Source organism: Anabas testudineus, chromosome 10 (genome assembly GCF_900324465.2).
Source record: "Anabas testudineus chromosome 10, fAnaTes1.2, whole genome shotgun sequence".
Classification (NCBI taxonomy): Eukaryota; Metazoa; Chordata; class Actinopteri; order Anabantiformes; family Anabantidae; genus Anabas; species Anabas testudineus.
The window spans coordinates 5,661,120-5,677,385 of NC_046619.1; the positions used below are offsets into that span (position 1 = coordinate 5,661,120).

Here is a 16,266-nt window from a genome sequence, read left to right on the forward strand (position 1 = left end):
CCAGGCAACAGCGAGAAAGACGTGGATGTGTGGCGGCTTATCTGTCGCCAAGAGGTGATGGAAAGAATCTCAGCTGCAGTCAAATCTGAGCCCTCGCTGTCTCTTTTCTTCTCCGGAGGAGATTACTATTTGCTTTTGTAGCACTACACTGCATCCTCCAGCTGAAGTCAAGTGGAGAAGCCCAACCCCAACTTCTGGTCCCTGGCCAGTTAGCTTTTGGGAAAGGCTCCAAACTGGGTCCGGATCAGATTTGAAGTTTCTCCCTACTGTCGCATGTAAATAGAATACATAGAGAGGTTTTATTGCACATCTGAGGCATATGGTCACAGGATGTAGGATGCAGTATAGCAGAAGTCTGATGCCCTGTGTATGTGAGAGAGCCAGGGGGAGTTGAAATGTGAAGTCATACTCTATTCATTCTCTTTCCACATCCTCCTTTCTTCCCGTGTTGCTGTCTGCTACCACACAGCAGGGATGGCCAGGAATCTCCGGCCTCAAAAGCAGGAAATTATATTTCACAGAGGAAACAGACTCTTCTGGTGAAGGCAGCAGCCAGGACAACAAAAAGTCTGAAGAAAAAGGTCTTTGTAAAGCATTTATATTAACGCATCAGTGCATGCAGAGTTAAGTTCTTTGATAATAATGTGAAGATTATATTTGTGCTCTGTGTTTCACTATGGTAGGATTTTTTTTTCTTCTAGTTTTTCTGACTTATAAAAATGAAATGAGGAACACTGAATAATTTATTTTGTACATAATGTTAATTTTATTTATTTTTTTGTATCCATTTTGTTTTGTTCTTTTTTTTTCCACGTTTCCTTTCTTTTCTTTTTTCTCAACCTGTGTTTCCAGTTTCCTTTCCGCTCTGTACAGAACGACAGTACGCTCTAAGTGTCAAGTCCACGTTCTCTGATCTCTTCTTTGTCAATGTACAGGAGTTGTTTTTAAATGATAAATATGAATAACGATAAACAAATATTAAACTAGCATTGGTGAATGACCATACTATATACAGAGGCACAGGCATTCAGGCAGCCAAAAGCATGATTGCATGGGTAAAATTTGCGCTGTTCAAAGCAAAAAGCAGCAAGACACATTTTAACAGAAGCGCCGTCGGTGTGTTGCCGTCACAATTTAAAGGAAAAAAGTGTACTCTCTCTGATCATAATTCTTGATGATTCCTCTTGTTATTTGATGATATTTATGATTCTATGATTATTATGATTCTATTTATTATGGACATTACACTTAATATTTAAGCTCTCTCTCTCTCTCTCTGCTGGTTGCTCTTCATGTTGCGTTGCTCCTTGGTTGATCTTGTTGTGCTTCTTTGGGAGAGGTGATCCCCCCTGGGAGACCCTGTGCCATAGAAATTGTGCCACGGTTCTTTCTTTCTTTCTTTCTTTCTTTCTTTCTTTCTTTCTCTTTCTCTCTCTTTCTGCTCTCTTTCTGTTTTGACTCCCCAGTCACTAACACTGTAAGCATGCCCCATGGGACGATCCACTTTTTTACTCTTGAATAAAATATGCATGAACCTTTGGTATGGAGAATGTGCCTTTATTCACTTACTGATGAGCATGAAAACACAACACAACTAGACCAGTTGAACTGGCTGGACCTCTTATACAGTTTTTAAATAGCAGACAAACATGGTTACATGTCTGATACTTCCAGTATAGACAATATGAACAGGGTTTTATTAAACTGTAGAGAGATCGCAGCATATTGGATTTAAACTCATATTTCCCCCTTAATATGATCCACTGCCTGATGCTAATTGTATTTCACAAGATAAATCTAAGATATAAATAAAGTCAGACATTAAGGATTTTGTCTAGTAGAATTTTATTTATTTCCTACTTAGAAAATATCCCTTCTTTAACCCCTAATTTGAAGTGCACTAGGTCTTTAATGTTCTGCTTCAAACACTGAGGGAGTTACTGGTTGTGTTTTGACAATTAAAAAAGGAGTCATAAGTATTAGCTTCCTGTGTCGAGTCATGTTACTTGATCCCTTATTGTAAAAGCAGTGCCGTCTTTCATTATGCACTTTCACTTTTAAAGTGAAAATGTTTGACTAGTGAGTGAAAGACAACATTTTTAGAAAGGGGAAGCTCAGATAAGGGGATCTAAGTATGTGGATGAATATTACAATATTTATTAAAAAATAATGTGAATGTCTTTATAACCTAGTGACAGGGTTTTAGCCAGGATTTGTTTTATGAATAGGTCTGAAGTTAAAAATCTAGCATATTCCAGTGGATCTAAGACATTCTTGCTTTTCTAGCTACCAATGACGTAATGATGTAAAAAAAAAAAAATATCACAAACTTCACCTTTTTATGTAGCATGTGTTTTTCGAAGCAATAGTGTAAAAATATTATTAATCTAATACTATAATTAAAACGCCAAGCTGTGGAAAGTATGTCATTACTTTAGTGCTGTTAGCTCTCAATATAAGAAACGTTTGGATATGACTGTGTCCCTGGTACTGATGACCTAGTCACTGGAATATTTCTCCGGCTGCCAGAAGGTAAGTGGAAAGACTGTGGGTGTGCTTGAAAGAAAAACTGAAATTTGACTTGGAAAATAAGGTGTGTACTGTATACAAATCATACAGTATTATCACATATCAACATCCTGTTCATGAAGTTAGCGAGTATAACAACTAATTCAACTACTTCAACTGAATGATTCAACTATTTCTTCTTCAGATTTCTGACTTGATTTCTGAAGCTTCCATTAGTAGTGTGGGATGACGGCAGCACAGTGTACTCCAGAGCCATCATCAACACCAAATGAAGGAACGCTGTGGTAGAGAATGGCATTTGATCTCCTAAACTGAGTTCCTTCATGCTGGTTTTTACTTTAATTAGTCACTAATAGATGCCCAGTACTGCCTGGGCATCTCTTCTGTTAAATAAATACTGTAATAGACCCTAACTGCAAAGTCAAATCATGTGTCATTACAAATATAATATAATTTATGGAAAGCACTTCCTCTTCTATAAATTGTTTCTCTTCTTCCCTCCCCCTCTTTACAGATTACACTACAGAAGAGACTGAGAATACATTTCCAGAAACCCAAATCGAAACTGAAAGTGTTGGACTATGAAGGGTGGAGTGTGGAGGAGTGGAGAGGCAGAAAGAGAACAGAAGACAAACGCAGAGCTCGCTCATCTGGACCGCGGGAAACACGCCAAGGTGAGTTCCTGCCTGCACTTCTACTTTGTCTTCTTCAATGTATTTAACGTTTAAAAATGCTGAGACCAATACAATACGCACCTGAGATCTGTTTGTGGTAAAAGGTAAGTATGTCAATTAACGTGACAAACAGGATACCTTGTTGTGGCAGCTTTGCTTTGTGATTGTGCTCAGAGGCACATTAGAATGAACGCGTGGGAGTGTGTGTGTGTGTGTGTGTGTGTGTGTGTGTGTGTGTGTGTGTGTGTGTGTGTGTGTGAGGTATGGGCAGAAAACAGCCCAATCTCATATCATATTACATGTTATACTGATTCTCAAACTCTAGAGATACAAGTGTCTGGTTTCCGTGTGCTTCAACAGTTTTTCAACAGTTCTTTTAAGTCACCGCTTCATTCCTGTACAGCGTTTCATAGACAGATCAGAGGGAATAAGCATTTCTCTTCCGTACATCCATTGTATCATATGTCTCCTAACCCCATCTCAGTGAGCAATAGTGTTTTCTAGTAATAATTAATAATTCAAATCATTGTTTAATACCACTGAAACAGGCCTGTGCAATTCAGAATAAGTACTTCAACGACTCGGTACAGTTGTAATCCCACATTTTTGGCTCAATTGGTTTGTATTTATGTATTAAGACTGCAGTTGGTGTCACCGTTTCAGCCTGGGATTTTTCCCTCACCTCACTCTCCCTCTGGACTCTGCCCACCGGCCACTTCTCTCCCTCTGCTCACAGCAATCAGCTGAACATTGGACTCACCTGTGCCCACTTTCCACTACAAAGCTCTCCTCAGCCCTTTCCCCTCTGTCAGGTTTTCGCTAAACCTGCCTGTTCCTGCCCGTCCTCCTCAGCCCTGTCTGCTTCCCCCCCTGGATTCCCTGGACTTCGTTCCCCCCTCTGAATTCTGGACATTATTACCTGTGTTTCCCGAGAGTGTTTTCCTGCCTTTGAGCAGTGGTTTTGTTTTGTACTTTGATATCCTGAATTGTTACTTTGTTTTCAGCCATTTTGTTAGTTTTACGTTGTCACTTTGTCTTCGTGTTTTCCTGCCTGTTTTGTAGTGTCGGTTGACACCCCCCTTAGTTTCCCTGGTTTTTGTAGTGTGGCCTAATAAATCCTGTTTCAGTTCAGACCTGCCTCGTTCCCCTCCTTAACTGTGACAGTTGGCTGTGATTGACCTTTTTTGTTTTGCGGTTCATACTCTGTTAACATTGAAAAAACAAAAAGAAAGGAAACGTGAAGATTTGTTTGTGCACACTGTGTGATCTGGTTTCTTTAAAGCGCTCCCTGACACTGGGTCCCTGTTGCCTCACAGATGCAGTCGCTCCAAGATCAGGATTCTCTCATCCCTCAGCCTCGCGGGAATTTGCCTAAGGTGTGTGCCGTGGTGCTGGCTGCCATAACAACAGGAGGCATTGTGATGCTATCTCCTGAAACGTTGTTTGGGTGGGTTGCCATGGTAATACTCATCCTGACTCTTGGCCCTCTGCTGAATGGGGTCTTTCTACTGGCAGAGGAGATGCTGCACCATTCAAACACAAGGTGAGAGATCACTGAAGTTTTATACTTATCTTATTTTTTTGTGGGCCTTTCCTTCAACTAGTGCACATTATCTGTCCAACTGTCCAACTGTCCAACTTATCACCCAAATGCAGACAGACAGACGTTTGGGATTAGCTGGTGGAAATAATGGAGTCATTAGTTGCTAAAGAGTTGTAGATCCTTCAGCAAAAAGAAGCCGGTTTAATATTTATACTTCAGTTTGAACTATAAACCCTTTGTAGATACACTAGATGTAAATAACAGTATATTCCCTCTTATCTACTGTATAATTCACATTGCTCCAAATTAATAACCCACTTTGCTGATACTGGATAATTCTATACTGAGCATCCACCAGTGTAGCAGTTAATTAGTCAGACATGCTAATGGAGACAGTACCGTCTTTCCTTCTCTGTTGTCACCAGGTATCAAGGTCGAGGGCTGCTGAGCCATGTGCTGCCAGCCTGTGGTTTGGGGGGGAAGACCCTGCTGGCTGCAGGGCTGGCATGCCTTCTGCTCTACCTTGCTGGAAATCCTCTGCCACACAAAGGTCAATGCTGGAAACTCCTCCTCCTGTGCTCAGTTCTTTATGTGCTGCTTAAAAGCCTGGGAGTGCTGGTGAGCTGCAGACCCGACACACACAAACACCTGTGACTTGTTGTTCTGGAGTCTCTCTTTGTGTTTCACTTCCACTGCAGTGCTAAAACAAAGAAGTCTCCCTTGAACGTTACGTGGCAGAGGTTTAAGTGTCGGTCCAGGCTGCCAGTCATTTAGTCTCCATTAAAGCAAAATGGACTGTCATGAAAAAGACACAGAAAGATCGAAAACACAACTGTGTCATTTGAAAAATTGCCTTTACTTTAGCATTAAGTGGAAACAAATCTGAAGATTAGTTTTCAGAAGTTACTCCTATAGCAGGGTCACTCAGTTTCTGCTTCACTGCCACTGTCACTGTCACCAGTAAAGTGGTTCTGATGTAGCTGTCTGTGTATCTCAGATATTGTTGTTCACATCTGGAGTTTTATCAAGAATGACACTGTCTGGTGACAGTATGCTGCAAAGGTGAGGCTTCTTATTATCAGTAGCTCCATTTGACATATAAACTGTTGGCACACCCATTGTACTGTATGTGTCCTGACTTGTTGCATAAAAGAAAGAAACAAAGCGTCACAATATTGTCAGATTGCTTCTGCTCCTAAAATACTAGTTACTAGGTACCAGGTACTAACAGGTAGTCTGCTGAGTTTGGTAACTGATTAAGTGATTTTGTCTGTTTAACCAGAACAACTTAACTATTTTACATTAATCTAACTAGTAACTCAGATAAACTTAACTGAGTTATGTTCAGCTCAGGTAATTGCAACCTTGTGTTTAGGCCTAATTTTGTTAAGTGTACGACTGTTTGCTGAAACTGGAAGCTGCACAGAACTAAACTTAGAACTTCGAACACAGTTCATAAAGCTAATAGAGAGTTACTACCAGAAAGTTCAATATCTGTAGAACTTGCTGTATTTTTTTACAGCTCATTGTAGAAAAGAAAGTAGCTCAGCTTCAGCATCATAGGGCTGCACTTCATACAGAGCATCCCCTGTGTAAGAACACGTCCTGGAGCAGCATTTGATTTTAACTCGTATGGCATTTTGGAGTGAAAATAAATTAAAAACATGTCTTCATCAGCAAGAATGACCAGGGAACTCCCACTGATACCACTGTATCATTTTTTACACAGCTCACTTGTCCCTCGGTCTTCTGGCAGCATAAATTCAAATCCAGCTCAGGCTTGGGTTTAACTGTAGGAAAGGACAGTTTCAGTTCAGTTATGCCTTTTATTTAACCACCTTCACAAATGTGTCAGGGTGACTTCTGAGCAGAGCTGAAGTGACGACGTTCTAAGGGCTGTTTCTGTGGATGGTGTTCAGGGTCTGTCAGAGGTGGAGGTGTCAGAGATCTGCGAGGAGAGGAAGATGAATGTGGCACATGGCCTGGCCTGGTCCTTCTACCTGGGTTACCTGAGACTGGTGCTGCCATGTCAGTATCATCAAAAGATACACACACACACACAGAAAGAGAAAACACTTCTTTGTTCTTGTCTTTTAAATCATACACCCATCATTTAAATGCCAGAGGCTGTGGACTTTACCTGCTGTATAACATGTATTATCTGGTATTTATCTTTGCTGATTCTTTGGGTACAGTAAAACAGTCAGGGTGTGTGTGTCCTTCCAGATTTGGAGACTTCCATAGCAGAATTTCGCGCCACCCATCGGGCCGGTGGTCCCAACTGGGGTCGTGGCTCCAAAAAGCTCTTTATTCTCATCCCTCTCAACGCCAACATCACTCACAAACTGGAAGAAGAGGACGAAAACATATGTTTTTATGACAACCTGCCCAACAAAGAGATAGACAGGGCAGGGGTCAGGGGTCGGGTCTACAAGCACAGCGTCTACAAAGTACTGGACGAGCATGGGAAGGTTGGTGGGAACATAAAATGATCATTTGCTGGTTAGATTATTATGTAGGTGTATTTCTAGACTCACTGTATGTATCAGATTATATTTAGATACCCAGACAGACAAACCCAGACATATATGTCTCTCAGGTTCAGAGTAGAACTCTCCCGTCAGTATTAAATAAAGTCGTCAGAAAACCTGCAGTTTAAATGCCACCGAGCTCAGTGTTGGTCGTCTTACTGCCAGTGTGGGCTGAGACACTCAGTGTGCTGATATTTTCTCCTTTGATCAGATTTGTAAAGACTGCACAGTTTAAATGCGACAGAGAGAGAGAGAGAGAGAGAGAGAGAGAGTCACAGTAAAGTGTCAGACTCAAGGGGCTGTTTCTCTTTTCAGTACTTCCAGATAACACATCGACACGCTCTATATTCAGTGTGTTTGATGGAACAAATCTAACAGTGATCGTACTCGAAACCTCATCTGTATTTTAGTCTGGGAAAAGGAACTTGAGGGGCTGCTTGAAAGCATCCTGAGTTTCGTGTCAGACCAAAAATAGCCACCAGTTATTTCAAAGTGATTTTCAGCCCTGTGAAGTGGCTGTATTTTACAGTTACAGTCATTACACAGAATAAGACGAGGCTTAATGTTTGACCTTTAACATTTACTCCAGCACTGAACTTAACAACAAGTGTTTCTTACTTGAGAAGGAAACAGCTTCCACACATTTACCTGACAGCAGATCTGTGCATATAAAATGTGATCATCTTATAAGTTAGGGCTGCAAATAATGGTTGAAACACCTGACAAATGACGACGAAGAGCCGAGACAAAGGGCAGCAGCTGTGCAGCTGGGGTGGTGGAAACACTGGGGCAACTGGGATGGGCAGGATCTGAAACTACAAGAGATGTTAATGAGATTTAACAAGAGGCAGCTGAGAGAGAGATACAGACTGCTGTATCAAAAGCTGTAAATCATTATTGAAGTTAACATAACTATGTGATACAAGCTTATATAATATATCTCTTTTCACTCTACTTATTAAAGATGGAGATTTTGAGACATGGTGTCTTAAATATATTTCTGAAGCTATTAGACAAATCTTGAGCCTTTTGTTATTTTTGTTTATATTATATTATATATTGCCGCCACATATATTATTATACATTTATATATAGTAATAATAATAAGAAAAAGCCTCAGGAGAGTACAGCTGCTCCAGCATGCTGTTTCCCTTCCATACCAGAACATGAGTACCACCTGCTGGTTAAACCTGAGAATTCACCATTTGCTCTCCAAATGTATGAAAGCACAGTAACAGCACCATCTTCCCACAGGACACAGGCTTTTAAAGGATTAACTGTGCAGGAAAATGTGTGTGTGTCTCTCTCTGGGTTTTGTTAATGTGTGTGTGCATGTGTAAACAGGCCCATGTGTTTGTGGGGGAGTATGCAACGCCGCTGCTGACGCTCTACAACATGTCCCAGGAGAGCAGCGCTGGTTTCGGGGAGTCTGAACGCAGGCACCAGGTCCTGCTTTTCTACAGGACCCTGCAAGACATCCTGGAGCACTCGCTGGACTGTCGAAATCGCTACAGACTCATCCTGCTTAATGGTAGGAGGGTTTGTCTGAGTGTGTGTGTGTGTGTGTGTCTGAGTGTGGGTGTGTGTCTGAGTGTGTGTGTGTGTGTGTGCTTGTGTATGTGGGTAAACTCTGGACACATCTTGCGGCAGGAGACACACTGCTTTTATGGAACTTTAACTTTAAGTTTATCCACTTCCCCAAAGGACTGACAATCAGGATTGTGTTTTTTTTTTTGCAAGAATAAAAGATAAATAGAACTTTAACAAAAACAAATGTTAAAAAGAAGTAAGTGAAAAACAATGGAAGTTTTTCTTCTTCTCTTAGATGAGCACGATGACGACCCTCACTTCCTGTCCAAGGCCATTCTCAGACACCTGCAGCAGCAGGAGAAGGAAGAGTTCTGTGTCCCCCCACCTCCGCAGCAGGTGAAGAGGCACCCTTTCAGAAATCTTTTAAACACCCGGGCCTTAAATGGTGAATGGCACTGCACCGACCCAATGAGCAGGGAGCCCACACTCATGTTCAGCATGGAGCAACCTCAGCCGCTGATGGAACCTGTCGAAGACACAGATCCATACCATGCGCAACGGTAGCATGTCAACGTTGGTGTCAATGTTTTTTGATATCTAAACAACTCAGTGTGATTATAATAGTGAATACATACAAGCCTTTGCTTAAATGAATAGCTGATGAATAGTTTTTTAACAACCCTGTTTCCAAAACTGTTGGGAGGCTGTGTGAAAAGTAAATTAAAAACAGGAAGCAGAGATGTGCAAAAACAGCTGCTCATTTTGAATTTGATCCCAGCAACGCATTTAAAAAACAGTTTGAACAGGGGGCTACAAAAAACTGGAAACTTGGTTGTATAATTGATGATGGGTATAAGTGTGAGATTGTGAAGCTGCATAACCGGTGAGAAGAGACAAGAAGATTTAGAAGTTTAAAATAAATATATACTTATATATTATATACTATATATTATGGAAAATGTGCTTGGTGTAAACTGAAGTATATGCCCATAGCACACACAATGCCTGACAGTCTATAGCACAGTACATGCACAATGGAAAACTCCAGCACTGACTGTACAGGCAGTTCCAGCGTGCTTTAGTGATAAGGAAGTGTTTCAACATGTAGTTGTTGTTTAGTAGGAAGCTTGTTATTCTCCGTCCTCCTGTAAAGAACAGGACGTGATCTTCTTCCAGTTATAACATAGTTTAATTACCAGTCTGGAGTAGAACAAAGAGTGTGTGACGCCCGCTGCTACAGCTGATGCTACTACTAAACAGTTTTAAAATGTTTATTTTTTCTTAAATTTAAAGAAATCACAGTGGGATGTTTGACATCCAAACGTTTATTCCCACGATGACACATTTAATTCACAAATTCTGAACTGAACTGCATAGATAGTTGATTTCATATCCTTTTATTATGAAGAGTGATGCGGATCATTTGAAAACTAAGCTGGGTGTTGATTATCAGTGAAACAGCGCGATAAGTAGACTGGAGAAAAGTGCAGGGCTCACGTGTGTCACATTGTTGGGAGGGGTGGGAGGAAGACATAGATGTACAAGTGTGTGCTTTATGACTGTATAAACAAAATGAACAGTCACAAGACACCTGACACCACGCTTGTTTATCTGCTTCTCTCCCTCACTCACACACACACACACAGACACACACACCTCATGACCCTCAGCACTGCAGCTGAAACGGCTCGGTGAAGTTGCATCAGAACTGTCTACTGTTTACCTTCTTGACAAGGACACAGCGGGATCTGGTCCAAACCGCACTGCATTATCAGCACAGTTTTTGAATATTGCAGATTCAAATGATTCACAGATGTGTAAATGGAGCATTGTTTGAGCTTTAAACTGCACAAGGTTCTCTTTTACTGCTCGCCTTTACCTGTGAAGTACTTTGTTTGTGCTAGAAGAAACTCTGTCACACAAAAGGTATTTATTCTTTTAATGAATACAGGAAACAGTTCGAGAAGGAAACTCATCACCTCCTTGGATGAAGTGCTCTTGAACTCACCTCCACATTAAGGCAGCTTTGTCTTTTTCAGCTAGTTAAGATGTTTTGATGAAATCACTCACGTACTTGCAGCTAAGCAGCTTTGCTTTGCACAAAGCTTGTTAACCACAACTAATTGTGTTTTCATTTGCGTTTTCGCACAGAGTAGGTTTCATTTAGAGAGAAAAGGGACATCTATGTCCTCCTGAGGTCAGTCTTACAGTCATGTCATTGACTATCACTGTCACACACTCATATCAGGCAGACAGCCGTTAGAGTGCTGCTATTTTTTATCATCTACAGGTACAGTGAGCCTTTATTCTAAAGGTGCCACATGCAGAAAAAAACTTTCTCCACGTGACAGTTGGTATGAAAACAAATTATGTTTTGTTTTTCACTAAAAGCTACTGTCTATGGAGGCCCAGCAAGGGCGTATATGAAGACAAAATGTATAAATAAATAACAAATAAATGTTGTGCAATGTGGAAATGAGCTTTCTTTCTTTCTTAGGCGCATAAACCTGCATCTGAAATCATTGACATCTTGTAAAAGTGTCATCTGGAAAGATTACAACACAGCACTGGACTGTGCACAATGTACAGTCAAATATTGTTAGTCAACTGTTGGGTCTATACACGCAGATAATAAATGAATGGTAAATGGTTTTTCTAATTATTTAATAAATTAAGCACTAAACTTTTGTAGCTCAGTGCTTCTCAAAAATAAAGCTCTATTTCACATCAGAACAGTATAAACTAATCTGTTACTGATGATTTAAACGTTTCCATAATAAATAATAATTGAACTAGAACAAAAATAATAGCGAGTTTCTGTCCTGTCCAGGACAAGTGGACAGTAATGATTAACACAGCTGTAGCTGTAGTGAGAACAGACAGTGTGTACGTCAATAACCTGTCCCCATCAGGACACCGATATGAATTTGTGTGTTTTGTGAATATTCTGACGTTCCTTCCTGGTTAGATATGGATTAGAAAAAACAATTATCACTCACACCGCTGCAGACATAAAGGAGTTTTAGTTGGGGACAGGTCAGACCTGTTCTCTGCTGAAAACCGATAACCCAACAGGACTGAGACTGAAGTCGGGTTTAGGGCTCAATGACTCCATGAAACATCAAACCTGTGACCATCAGCACTCAGAACGTGGAACTCAGCACTCAGCTGGAAGACAAAGCAAAAAAAAAGTGACTCAGACTTTGACATTGAGACACTATTGAGGAAAAGCAAACACATTTATAAACCACACGCAAAGTCAACAGTGAGAAGGTAGTAAGCGTAAACGGTGACCACACGCTGTAGTTCCCCTGCATTTCCACAGAAAGACACTTCCTCCTTGGTGGCCAGTCTTTCTGGTGACAGTGTTTGATCGAAACGTTACTAGGCTGGCAGCTGTGATGTCACAGGGAGCAGGGAGATTTCCCAAGAAGGTGAGTCAGACGTGAGAGGTTAACCTGCACAAGCACCTTCCTCATCAGTGTCTGCTCTCACGTAATGCCAGAAGGCTTCAGGTCTCGTCTGCTGGTGTGTGAGTGGCTCTTTAAATCATGGTTCAACATGAAGAACACATAGTTGAGCAGATTTGATTATTAACCCTGACACCAGATGACTAAAGACTATATTAATATTGTGGTTTTGAACGCAGTTTCTAGTCTCCTGAGCAGCACAATTTATTGTGTATTAAACAAATAAAAAAACTGTTCTGCTCTATTAGTGCCGCAGAAATGCTCAACACACAAGAATCTGTGACAGGCTGAAACAAAGTTGAACCTATTCTCAGTCTGATGCTTCTCCAGGTGTGTGTGCACCTGAATGGCGCATGTTCAACCGTGTTACTCACCTGTGAGTAAGGCAGGGCTCACGCTACCATGTCTAGACCAGACGTGCTCATACACACACACGTACCTGGAGCTTGAGTCCACAGCCTAAAGGATAAAGTACTGGAAGAAGTATTTTCTCTCAGTAAAGTCTTCTGCAAAATCTGTGTGTGTGTATTTCTACTTTAATTGTCAGAGACCATGTTTCATTCAGAACTAATATAACTTTTGTAACAAAACTGTCTTTATCTCAGCAACTAATAGTAGCTTTATTTATTTATTTATTTTTGATAAATTCCCACAGAGCAGCATGTTTTCTTCATCCTCTGTTCTTTGAACATATGGGTTTATGTGTAACGTTATAACATTTACAACTTGAGCTTAAACTGTTCTTTCCATCAGTGGAAAACTGCCGACGGCTTCACTGTTTCCTTATGCTAGATTTTTCCTTCATGCCTAAGGCAGCAGGCTTAGTTTGAACTTATTGTTGTATTATTGTCTATTGTTCTATTGAGAACAAAACCAAGCCCAGAGTCAAGAACTTACCTGTGGTTAAACCAACCTGACAAATATATGAAATGAACACTTCTATTGTTCAGCAACAACACCAATAGTAGAAATATGATTTGTAAACACTTCCTGCACTTTTGAAGACTATACGCAACTTGTTCCTCATGACATAATCAACGCTTTTTGTCAAATTACAGAAAGAATTACTGGGACAACTCTGAGGACAATGTCCTTGATGAAAAATTTTCACTTAACAGCATCTGGTATTTTGTCAGATAAATGTAAATGAAAGTAAATATCCATCAAACAATCAAACAGCAGAAAAAAACAAAGTAAAGCTACACAGTGATGATAGGTATTATAATGAGGTTATGAACTGTGTGTTGAGTCTGTTTGACAGCTTTTGCTGAATCGCTTCCAGAGAATCACATGACTGATGACAAGCACATTATTTCCAACTGAACTTATCTATCTTTCTATCTGTTTTATTTTATCCTTACATTTAGTTTTACTTTCAGTTTTATTAATTTCACTTTTATTAATCAGTTTTATTAATCCTCACAAACTTTAACAGCATTAAAGCACTAGAGATTCCTCTTAACTATAAAACATATTACAACTGAATATAAGAAAAACAACCCACCGACCAATCAACAGGATCAAAATAGTTTATAACTTAATATAACAAAACATGTCTTCATTAATTATGAATAATATAATAATAATAATATTTAGACATTTCTAAAGATAATCATGATAATTAAAAAACACTGAAATGAAGATGGGGTACCTGTGTGCTGCAAATGAGCCCCAGAAAAAGTCTTTAATTATTTTTATTTGTATTATTTTATTTCTTATGCAACTGCATAAGAAATTAGTGGTGAGGTTCTTTGTCACTGTCACCTTCTTATGATCCCTCCCTTTCTTGCATATATGAAGAAATTAGACTTTCAAAAAACAAACTTTATGGCTTAATAAGAACGAAGCGAGCAGCTTCTCCTTTTACTCATCCATGTTACACATGAGGCTTGTGAGGCTCTGTCATGTTGGTGTCATCAGAAAACCATAAGGGAACATTCCCAAACCACTATATTACGAAACAACAGGAGACCTCAAATAGAGCCCTGTGGTATGCCACACGCTATTTGAGTCTGGATTGGACTTTACATTAAGTGGCTGCTATTGTAGAGTATGTGACAGGGATCAGCTCTCTCTTCCTCTGCAATGCCCCGTCATGTTGCGTGAGCCACAGATCGGGAAGTTTCTCGATCAAACCGGTCAGTCCCGCCCCCCTCCCAGCTGACGCAACCGGCGGCTGCTCCGGTATAAAAGCTCCGAGCTCGGCTCCGGACGCCGCACACGTCCGCTGACTGACTACATGGAGAAAACGCAGATCAAACGTGTGGAGGAGACAGTGGCGCCGCATCAACAGTTAGCAGGATGGTGTATAGCACGGCTTTGCTCTTTGGACACGGACTGCCCGTCTTGACAGAGGAGGAAAGAGTCGCACACATGATAGGAAACCACTTCTTCCATCTCACCTCCCCGGGCTCAAAGACGAGCTCAGCCCGGCGGGGGAGCGTCGAGAGCTGCGAGGAGACCGAGAACCACTCGCCTTGTAAGTTGATTGCAGATATAAAATATGGTTTTGTTAATGATACAGTAAAGAAGAAACATTGCCGATCCAAACGGAGTTAGTAATGAGCTGTTCAAGTTACATACACAACCGTGAACGCAACACTCATCTAATCCAAATATAATATAATAAAATAATCAAATCAATTGGCTGTGACTTGGTTAATAGGAATAAACCATGCAGTAAACTGCGGGAGAACGAATGCACATCTTGGTCTCTGTGATGGGCATGTTTCTGATGCAACTGACTCAGGGCTTGGATCAGCTGATGAGTCTCTGAGTCGTTCACACCGCTGCTGCAGCTGTTGTCGTCGCACAGCTGATGACAGCTGATGACAGCTGATCACAGCTGACCTGGTTCATGACTCAGTGCAGTCACGCGATTCATGTCAAAAGTGAAACTATAGATCATCGTTCAAACTCTTGCAGGTGTAGTGGACAGAGACAGTGGGGGCACCGTCAGCACTCATATTCAACTTCTCTTCAAATGATGCCAGATATTCTAACAATGCTCTTGCTGTTTTCTCCTGCAGTTGACAGCTTGGATTCTGGCTTTGAGCACAGAGAGCAGCTCCTTTTGCGTGATGTGACCCAGCAGATCACGCGCTGTCTGACAGAGGCCAAAGCTTCCACCCTCCACTGCCAGGTGTTGCTGCTGCCTCGCCGGATGACCGACAGGGTCGGCCAGGACGTGATGCACTCCTCTGCTGATGAGCCCTGCGGGCTTCGGGGCGCCTCCATTATAGTCTATGTAGAGATCAAAGATGGTCTGAAGTCTGTGGGGAGCATCTTCCCGGACCCCAGTGTCACCCCGACGTTTGAACTGTCTGTGATCTTCAAGGCTGATAAAGACAGTGGCTGGCCACCACTCAAGCACATCTTTGACACCAACAAAGTATTGAAGCTGAGACCAGAGTACCGGCTGGTGAAGAGGAAGCTCTACTCCTCTGAAAATCCTGTTGTTCATGATTTCTGCTAGGGGTCAAGTTGAGAACCCGTTTCAGTGTTTACCTCGTCTTCGTTTTTTTTTTTTTTTATGTCACTGTTATTCATGTTTTAAATGCCAGGCTGCATGCGGTTAGTCTGGCCCTACATGCACTGAAGAAGCTGACTTTCTCTGCACTGTTTATATTTCATGTAAGAATGATTTGGAGGTCAAACTGCTCCTTTTTTTTTTTCCCCACTCTGTAAACTCTGTTACCACTATGGCAATAGTGTTTTGCACAGAACGGTTGAATGTTAAAAGTGTACACTGTAAACAGGACCATGTCCTCTCAGGTATGTGCAGGTCTCATTCCAGAAGTGTGCCCTACTGTTATTTATGCAATTAAATATTTTTTACACTACACTTTCTTTCTGTGCTTGGATTTGAGTGAACTTGAATGCTTTCTATTTCAAAGAGCATATTTCATTTTCACTAGCACACATTGATAGTTTTTTACAGGTTTGGTGTGTCAGGCTGTTTTAGTAAACTAATTTGGACATCAAATGCT

The 16,266-nt window shown here is 41.0% G+C and overlaps 2 protein-coding genes across 2 annotated transcripts; both read left to right on the forward strand.

Annotated features, from left to right (window-relative positions):
- The first annotated feature begins 3,074 nt into the window (after positions 1-3,074).
- Positions 3,075-11,121, forward strand: sting1 (stimulator of interferon response cGAMP interactor 1). Its single transcript, XM_026358455.1, has 7 exons — positions 3,075-3,203; positions 4,520-4,746; positions 5,172-5,364; positions 6,666-6,774; positions 6,973-7,217; positions 8,622-8,808; positions 9,103-11,121. The coding sequence occupies exons 1-7, from the start codon at positions 3,111-3,113 to the stop codon at positions 9,369-9,371; spliced, it is 1,323 nt and encodes a 440-aa protein (XP_026214240.1). The 5' UTR covers positions 3,075-3,110; the 3' UTR covers positions 9,372-11,121.
- A 3,376-nt stretch (positions 11,122-14,497) lies between these two features.
- Positions 14,498-16,121, forward strand: si:ch211-39i2.2 (RTP801_C domain-containing protein). The gene is made up of 2 exons (XM_026357104.1): positions 14,498-14,756; positions 15,307-16,121. The coding sequence occupies exons 1-2, from the start codon at positions 14,579-14,581 to the stop codon at positions 15,750-15,752; spliced, it is 624 nt and encodes a 207-aa protein (XP_026212889.1). The 5' UTR covers positions 14,498-14,578; the 3' UTR covers positions 15,753-16,121.
- Positions 16,122-16,266: the final 145 nt, after the last annotated feature.

Coding starts and splice junctions, on each gene's coding strand:
- sting1 (XM_026358455.1), top strand. CDS start 3,111: ATGAAGGGTGGAGTGTGGAGGAGTGGAGAGGCAGAAAGAGAACAGAAG. Junction 5,365..6,665: donor TTAAAAGCCTGGGAGTGCTG/GTGAGCTGCAGA, acceptor GATGGTGTTCAG/GGTCTGTCAGAGGTGGAGGT. Junction 6,775..6,972: donor CCTGAGACTGGTGCTGCCAT/GTCAGTATCATC, acceptor GTGTCCTTCCAG/ATTTGGAGACTTCCATAGCA.
- si:ch211-39i2.2 (XM_026357104.1), top strand. CDS start 14,579: ATGGTGTATAGCACGGCTTTGCTCTTTGGACACGGACTGCCCGTCTTG. Junction 14,757..15,306: donor GACCGAGAACCACTCGCCTT/GTAAGTTGATTG, acceptor TTTCTCCTGCAG/TTGACAGCTTGGATTCTGGC.